At 53.6% G+C, this 8,714-nt stretch overlaps 1 protein-coding gene across 3 annotated transcripts in view; it reads right to left on the bottom strand.

The window, feature by feature from the left end:
• The window catches only part of PALD1 (phosphatase domain containing, paladin 1), a 99,251-nt gene that overhangs the window by 33,666 nt on the left and 56,871 nt on the right, over window positions 1-8,714 (bottom strand). For all 3 annotated transcript variants that reach the window (XM_010852230.1, XM_010852228.1, XM_010852229.1), the window contains exons 18-20: window positions 8,595-8,688; window positions 8,283-8,354; window positions 3,764-3,904 (exon numbers count right to left, since the gene is read on the bottom strand). In XM_010852230.1, the coding sequence (XP_010850532.1) occupies window positions 3,764-3,904; window positions 8,283-8,354; window positions 8,595-8,688 (307 nt within the window). The remainder of the gene's footprint in view (window positions 1-3,763; window positions 3,905-8,282; window positions 8,355-8,594; window positions 8,689-8,714) is intronic.

Genomic DNA, 8,714 nt, shown 5'->3' with positions numbered 1-8,714 from the left:
TGTCTGACTCTTAGCGACCCCATGGACTGCAGCCTACCAGGCTCCTCCGTCCATGGGATTTGCCAGGCAAGAGTACTGCAGTGGGTTGCCATTGCCTTCTCGGGAAAAATAATATATACATACATGTATAACTGAATCACCTTGCTAGGCACCTGAAATGCTTTAAGTGAACTATACTTCAATAAAATATATATATATTTTTTATTTTTTTTTGAGAGCAAAGGAGAGAGCAAGAGGGCAAGACACGGCATGTTAGACCCCCCGTGTGGCCCCCGCCCAGGAGTAGCAGCAGCATCTAGGAGCTTGCTAGGCACCCGGACCTACAGAAGCAAAGGTCAGGCTGGGCCCAGAAACATGGATCTAACACCCTCCAGGTACTCTGGAACCTCCTAAAGCTGGGGGCCCTGGCTTAGAGTATGTAGTGCTCAACCTTAACCGCTCTTCGGAATTACCTAAGTTACTTTAGGAAAAGATCCATACCCTGGCCACCCCCATCCCTAGTAGACCAATGGAATCAGACTCTCTGGGCATGGAGCTCAGGCATGGGCCTGTTTTAAAGCTCCCAGGTGAATCTATTGTACAGCCAGGGTGAGAATTGAATTGGAGGGTGTCTCAGGCCCCTCAGCTCTTCAGCTCTTTTCAGTTTAGCCCAAGCGCAGCTCACTGGGGCCACCTGGTGGCCACATTGGGGAATGACTCTGGACCCTGCTTCTGTCCCAGACCCTTATTCCCCCAATCACCAACACCAGGGATGGGGTTCAGGGGTTCTTCCCACAGCAGAGGTTGGCACCATCCTGGCCTTTGGAATAGGGGTAAGTGGCCAGATCTTATGGGGAGGGAACGAGAGTCCTCTGCTGGTTCTGTTTCCATTAAAACACGCCAAACTCCAAAGGCAGCCTGAGCATCTACTGCTCTTAGTCCCAGCCACCCCACCCTCCCCTCCCACTGCCAACAGAGCAGAGCCAGCTTACCCATCCAGGCTCATCTCTGACAATTTCCAACACAGCTGTGTTCGTAGGCACCGAAGCACCTTCACCACCTCTGAACTCTCTCTGCACTTTTCCAGCTCCTGGCTTTTGCCCATGCAGTCCCTCCCATCTGAAGCAACTCCCCCTGGCTCTCATTACATCAGGACGGTTCAAGGGCTGCTCTGTGGGACCTTTCCTCTCTCCCCGAGGCTCATGCCCCCCTGCTGCCCCCTGCTGCACCCTCTGTGTGCCCCACAGTGAACATCCATGGCTGCAGAGCTCAGAGGAGGGGAGGGTCTATCAGCTTTGGTGGGGTGGGGAGACCCCTGGATTGCCTGAAGGCAGCGAAGAGCCAGCAGGGCCAGAAGGAAGAGGCTGTGAAGAGGGGTACTCTGACTGAGTGTGGTCAGCGTCGGGAGGGGACCTGAGGTACTTTGAAGCAGAGCTAGGCATTCCTTTCCTACTACTCAGGCCTCTAGCTACAGAGAGAAGTGGAAGCGTGGTTCTCTGCGCTCTCAACGTCTCCTGAGCAGAAGGCGCTCAGGCTCTCGGTTCACTGCTGCCACCTGGTGGCAGAATACCAGATCGCCATGAGGGAGACCCACAGGCAACTCAAAGGGAGCTGCTGGCCGTGGGGAAAACTACTCCATCTTTCAAAGCTCAGCAAAGTCTGAAACTCCTTAACCACTTTCCCCACCCCAAATTTGGTATCCCTTCCAACTGACCGCTGACCCCGGGCATAACCCAGGTGGCCTGCCTCCAGCCAAACACCCTTTCCCCCAACCGTGATCTGATCTGTGACCCTGAGCAAAGGTTGGCCTGGATCAGCCATTCACAACGCATGCCCAGTGCTGGCCGAGCGCGGGGCTGGCTCGGAGCCGCCCCTTCTTGGGGACCGCTGCCCCACCGCAGGTCAGCACCCAGGGGGGTGCTCACTCACTTGGGGCACAGTCTTCTCAAAGCTCCCGCTCCCTTCACAACTGTCCCCTCCCACGCCAGCACCCTCCTCTGCCCAGCAGACAGTCAAGTTCACTGGGTCAGAGAGGAACAGAATTAGACAGGTCGGACTGTGTGGATCACAATAAACTGTGGAAAATTCTGAAAGAGATGGGAATACCACACCACCTGACCTGCCTCTTCAGAAACCTATATGCAGGTCAGGAAGCAACAGTTAGAACTGGACATGGAACAACAGACTGGTTCCAAATAGGAAAAGGAGTACGTCAAGGCTGTATATTGTCACCCTGCTTATTTAACTTATATGCAGAGTACATCATGAGAAACGCTGGGCTGGAAGAAGCATAAGCTGGAATCAAGATTGCCGGGAGAAATATCAATAACCTCAGATATGCAGATGACACCACCCTTATGGCAGAAAGTGAAGAGGAACAAAAAAGCCTCTTGATGAAAGTGATAGAGGAGAGTGAAAAAGTTGGCTTAAAGCTCAACATTCAGAAAACAAAGATCATGGCATCTGGTCCCATCACTTCATGGGAAATAGATGGGGAAACCGTGGAAACAGTGTCAGACTTTATTTTTTGGGCTCCAAAATCACTGCAGACGGTGATTGCAGCCATGAAATTAAAAGACGCTTACTCCTTGGAAGGAAAGTTATGACCAACCTAGATAGCATATTCAAAAGCAGAGACATTACTTTGCCAACAAAGGTCCGTCTAGTCAAGGCTATGGTTTTTCCAGTGGTCATGTATGGATGTGAGAGTTGGACTGTGAAGAAAGCTGAGCGCCAAAGAATTGATGCTTTTGAACTGTGGTGTTGGAGAAGACTCTTGAGAGTCCCTTGGACTGCAAGGAGATCCAACCAGTCCATTCTGAAGGAGATCAGCCCTGGGATTTCTTTGGAGGGAATGATGCTGAAGCTGAAACTCCAGTACTTTGGCCACCTCATGCAAAGAGTTGACTCATTGGAAAAGACTCTGATGCTGGGAGGGATTGGGAGCAGGAGGAGAAGGGGACAACAGAGGATGAGATGGCTGGATGGCATCACTGACTTGATGGATGTGAGTCTGAGTGAACTCCGGGAGTTGGTGATGGACAGGGAGGCCTGATGGGCTGCGATTCATGGGGTCACAAAAAGTCGGACACAACTGAGCGACTGAACTGAACTGAACTGATGCTCCACACAGAGACCAGAGGCCCCCGAGTCTGATGGCCAGAGCAGCCCCTGTGGGTTATGTGACTCCACCAGCTGGGCCACGTGCAACAGAGTGCCTGGGACCATGGCTGACTAAAGGGCTTGTTTTTTCTAGATTGGATAAAATTCTGAATTTTTATATGAAATCTGGACTTTTATAGAAAACTTCTGATGTGTATAATTGAATGCTTAGTCCCTCAGGCAGCATCAGCTGTGAAAACACTGGATGGCTTTCCTGCCGGATATTAAACAGCCGCTCCCCAGGACCCATCCACCCACCTGCCTCCTGCCCAGTACCCCCAGGGCCTCCCGTGGCCCAGAAACTAGAGGGTGAATGCCTGGCACCACAGGGATCAAGGACAGGGTGTTCATCTGAGCAGTCACATCCTTGATGGGTCCCAGGGCCACAGCAGCTGCCGAATTCTCTGAACCTCACCCCTGCACACCCCACCAAGCACTGCGGAATCCAGCCGGGGAAAGTCAGGGCTGGGCGTGCTTCCATGGCAGGGATCACCTTGACTTCCAGGAGGCATAGAAGGGACTGAGAGCCCCTGAGGGTCCTGTGGGGCGCCTGAGCCGCCTCACACCCAGGTCAGCCCCCTCCTGGGCTGTGCCCGCGGGGACGCACGTGGGCCGGGCTCACCTGGCGGAAGGTGCAGATGATGATCTCCCGCAGGTGGTAGTGCATGGGCGTCATGGTCTCGCTGACCGTGTCCAGCGCCGCGTCCACCTCCCGCTTCACCCGGTGCCCATCGGGCAGCAGCTGCACCACCTTCATCACCACCTGGGGCCAGAGGCAGGGGATGAGCCAAATGAAAACCAAGTCGGGGGCCTCCAGCGCCAGCAACTGGCTCGCCCACACTAAGGACCACGCTGGCCCTGATGGCCACTCACTTCTCAGACAGGGACGGGACCCAAGGGCGTTCCCGGATATCTCGGAGGCCACGGCTCCCTAGGGGCTTATTTTTTCAAGCAATAGGAACCTTGCTTCAAATGGAACCTTATCCAGGACTCTAATCCATAAAACGGATAGTTGTAGTGTAACTGGAGCTGGCAGGGTGAGCAGCGGGTGTATGATAAGCCTCAGGTGGGGCCCCACTGGCTCTTCGTCCACCCTGCAGGCACTTCGGGGACACCCAGCTCTGGGAAACCCAGTGTAGACAGCCTTCCCTTTACCTGGGGAGACTGAGGCCAGTTACGGTCACTCTGCAGTGCAGGGCTCCTCCCACCCTCCCAGTCACTTGCTGTGGATCTCGCTCTGACTCAGTCTACCCTGCACCCCACACCCTGCACCAGCAGCGATCCAGGCCTCCAGCACCCCAACCCACTGGTAGCCAGAGAGGCCTTACAAGAGTATAAACGTGAGCGTTTCCTATTTGGGTAACTTCAGTCTCTTCCTGGCTCCCTTACACTCAACATAAAAAACCGAAAGCTTCCGCATGTCTACAAGGCCACCCAGTGTCTGACCCCGCCTGCCTCCCAGCCTCACTCAGAACTCCTCCTATGGGCCCAAAGCCTTCCTGGAGCCTTCTCGGTCTACCCACCCCAAAAGCCCACATAGTCCTTTCAGAGCCCTGAGGTCGACCGCCACCTACTCATCCATCTCACGTACCCACGTGTTCACCTGTTCACATCCATCCCCCACCAGACGAGGAGCTCCCTGACCCCCAAGAGCAAGAGATTTTCTACCTAGGAGGCATTCCGTGGGATGATGCTAAATGAACAAAAGACCAAAACCCGACTAACTCAGCTCTCCTCTCAATCTGACCCATCTCCACAGCTGCGTCCTAGCGGGATCACGGTGGTGGTTGGGTGGGGAGGTAGGTCTCCCTCACCCCTGTGTTTCTCAGAAGAACGGCCCTGAGCTGGCACACCGGCAGGGGTGGAGCTACAGCCCAGTGGGAGGAGAGGGCTCATCACCTGGGACGACCCTGGGCTAATCCATGCCTGGATTCCGAGCTCTGACACCTCACTGGAGAGGAGTATGGACCACCTGCAGGTCCCAGCATGACCCAGGGGCAGCTCCCCAGCAGAGGGCTGCAGCTTTTTCAAATGCAAGGCACCAAACTCTTAGCCTCTCCTGGTAAATCGTTCCTCCCCTTCCTCTCCTCGGCTGTCACCAGCGCCAGCCGGAAACCCGAGGTCATCCTGCAGTCTTCCCTCTTTGCCCCAACGCTAATGGTCCCCCAGACTGACCAGTGGGGACTGGGCTCCTGTTCTGGGCAGGCCCATCCTCACATAGGCCCCAGCTTCCCCTCTCCATGCCTTCCTCCACACACTGGCCCTCCAGCATAAGACTGATCCCAACCTCCCCTACTTCCCTACTGGCCTCAAGGTTAAGGTCAAACACACACTATGGCCCTCCAAGGTTCTCACAACCAGCGGCCCCCACCTCAAACCCTTCATTCTGCCCAACTGCAGCCTCCCTTAGCTCCTGCCCTTTCCAGACTCCCTCCTCTGCACACTTGATCCTCTCTGCATACCCCTCCCCACAGCCCCAGGCAGACTCATTTGTCCTAAAAATGCACTCAAATGTCACCTTCTCCACGAAGCCCTCCTGGACTCCCCCAAGCTTGACAGCCCTCAGCACCAATGTCTATTTCAGCCCTCTTCATACTCTATTAAATGCTCCCCACTGGACTGTGGGCTTGACCAGACCTGAAGTAATCACAGAGGAAGCTGGTCTAGACATGAGGATCTAGAGAAGGTGAGGATGTGGGTATAGAGTATTCTTGGGTCACAGGATGTAACGTTAGAACACAGACTCAGAGGCTGACTTCCTGGCTGTGCTCTGGTCCCATCCCATCTCTGATGTGGTTCTAGGGTGATGAGCTTGGCTCCCTGCATCACCTGGGAGTAGTCAGGGCACCTAACCCTTGGGAGCTGTGAAGGGTGGAGAAGGAAGCACATATAGAGCTCCTGGCACAGGACTGGGTGTGAATGGAGAGAGTTCTAACTATCACGTCTGAAGGACCGGCCGACTTGGAAATAAACCATCATGTATACGGTCAAAAATTTTTGCCAAACCATTGATGGGGAAAGGACATTCTATTCAACAAGTGGTGCTGAGAATACTGGATATCCACATGCAAAAGAATAAACTTGGACCCTTAACCGTATACTATATACAAAAATTAATTCAAAATGGATCAAAGGCCTAAACTTCAGAGCTAAAGCCATAAAATTCTTAGAAGAAAAGCTTCATAATACTGCACTTAGCAATGACTTCTTGGACATGACATCAAAAGCACAGAAAACAAGAAAAAAATCTACTAATTTCATCAAAATTAAAAACTTTTGGGACTTCCTTGGCGGCCCAGTGGTTAAGGCTCTACACTTCCACCGCAGGGGTAGGGTGCGGATTTGACCCTTGGTTGGGGAACTAGGATCCCTCATGCTGCGTGGTGTGGGAAAAAAAAGAAAACTGAAAACTTTTGCATGAAAGGATACTATCAACAGAGCAAAAAGGCAATCCACCAAACCATCACATGTCTAAGAAGGAACTGATATCCAGAATAGAAAAAGAGTTCCTACAACTCAACACCAACAAAACAACTTAAATCAAAAATGGGTTGAACAGACATTTCTATGAAGAAGATGAGCCAACGGCCTTAAATGAGACAACATCCGACATCACTAATCACTGGGGAAAAACAAACCAACACTACAGTGAAGTATCGCTTCACACCTACTCGGAAGGCTATTAAAAAAAAAACACACACAGAAAACAGAAAACAACAAGTGTTGGAAAGAATGTGGAGGAACTGGAACCCTTGTACTTTGCTGGTGGGAATGTACATCTGCAGCTGCTGTGGAAAATAATACAGTTCCTCAACACTTGAGCAGTGAGTTACCAATTGATTCAGCAATTCCTCTTCTGGAATTGAAAGCAGAGACTCAAACAGATATGTGTACACCCATGCTCACAGCAGCGTTACTCACAATAACCGAAAGGAGAGGACAACGTAGGTCTCCACAGACAGATAAAGCAGATAAATGAAACTCGGTCAGTACTTACGATGGAATGTTATGTGGCCTTTTAAAATAGGAAATCGTGACACAAGCTACAACATGAGTGAACTTTGAAGATATCATGTCGAGTGAAATAAGCCAACCACAGAAGGACAAAAGCTGCATGATTCTCCTGATAGAAAGCACGTTAAACAGTCAAATTCATGGAGAGAGAAAGTAGAATGGTGGCTCCCAGAGGCTAGAGGAGGGATGATGGGGACTGAGGGAATATGGTGAATTTGGCCTGAGGAAAAAGTTCTGGAGACGGTGGTGAAGGCCACACAATAGCGTGAATGTACTTAACTCCAGAGAACCACACACTGAAAAATGGTTAAGAAGGCAGATTCTATGCTAAGTATATTTTACCACAATAAAAAAATAAAAGGAAAAGAATCTGTGAATCAGCCAGGAGAAAGAAGAGAGAAGCGGTCCAGGGCAAGGGAAAAGCATATGCAAAGGCCCAGAGGCCAAAAGCGCCTGGTGAGCTTGAGGTGCTGCACCGAGGCCCGGGTGTCAGGACGGCAGGGAGGGGCAGGGCGAGAGAGGGGCAGGGGCGAGGCTGGCCAGGTCGGCAGGAGCTGAGCACAACGCTGACACTGGGCAGCCCACGCCAACTCCTGAGTTCACATGCCCCGTCCGTCAGACAGGGAGGGACACTGCCACCTACCTGCAGGGTGTCAGGGAAGATGACACGTGGCAGGGTACAGTACCTGGGTGGCTAAATGTGCACGGTTAGTGCGGTCCATCCAGGACCCTGGCCTGAAATGGGGGTAGGGTGGAGTATGGCCCTGCACCAGGCCACCAGCCACAGCTGGGCCCCAGGCGCCTGTGAGGTGGTCCTCAATGTTGCCCACACCAGACAGTGGCCAGTGGCCTCACGAGGGCACACAGCCACCCAGCAGCAGGAGCAGGAAGAATGGGGAGGGGTCCGGCCCTCACTTCTCACAGACATCTGCCAGGGCCCAGAGCCAAGCTACCCTGTGCCCTGGTTTGCTCATCTGTGAAATGGAGACAGGGAAGTGCTGGTACAAGGAGGTGGAAGAAGGTGATGGCTTTGGGAGGAGCTTTGAACATCCCTCCAGGACTGCCAGGGAGACTCACCCTCTCTCTTCCCCCAGGTGTCCCCTGGGGACCCTAGGGGGCACACTCACCTCAAACTCGCCCTTGGTGAACTTGGCATCAGGCACGCTTACGAGCTCTTCCTCGCCCACCTCGGGGAAGCCCTGAGAGAAGACAGCCGCTGGGACTGGGAGCCCAGCTACCAGACTGCACCCTCCCCCAGACCCACGCCCAGAGCCCATGCTGGGGGTCTGCCAGCCCACACGCCGTCTGCCCAGGGCTAACGGGAGGGGCCTCTGGGACCACACCAGGCACCAGCTCAGCCCCCCAGACCCTCCTGCCTTCGCCGGGGTCCCCAGGGACCAGCTGGCCCCCTGCCTGGGCAGACCCCTGTCCTCACATACTCTGATGTGCCAGAAGGCAAGCACAGCCACCACCATGGCGGTCGTGGTCCGGCCCTGGCCGCTGAGGCAGCTGAACACGAAGCCAGTCCCCGGGGCCTTGGCAAGGGCGGCCCGCAGGGG

Source organism: Bison bison, unplaced genomic scaffold (assembly GCF_000754665.1).
Source record: "Bison bison bison isolate TAMUID 2011002044 unplaced genomic scaffold, Bison_UMD1.0 scf7180017864309, whole genome shotgun sequence".
Lineage (NCBI taxonomy): Eukaryota > Metazoa > Chordata > Mammalia > Artiodactyla > Bovidae > Bison > Bison bison.
The sequence above is the reverse complement of the archived record's forward strand: the minus strand, read 5'-3'. Positions and strand labels throughout refer to the sequence as shown.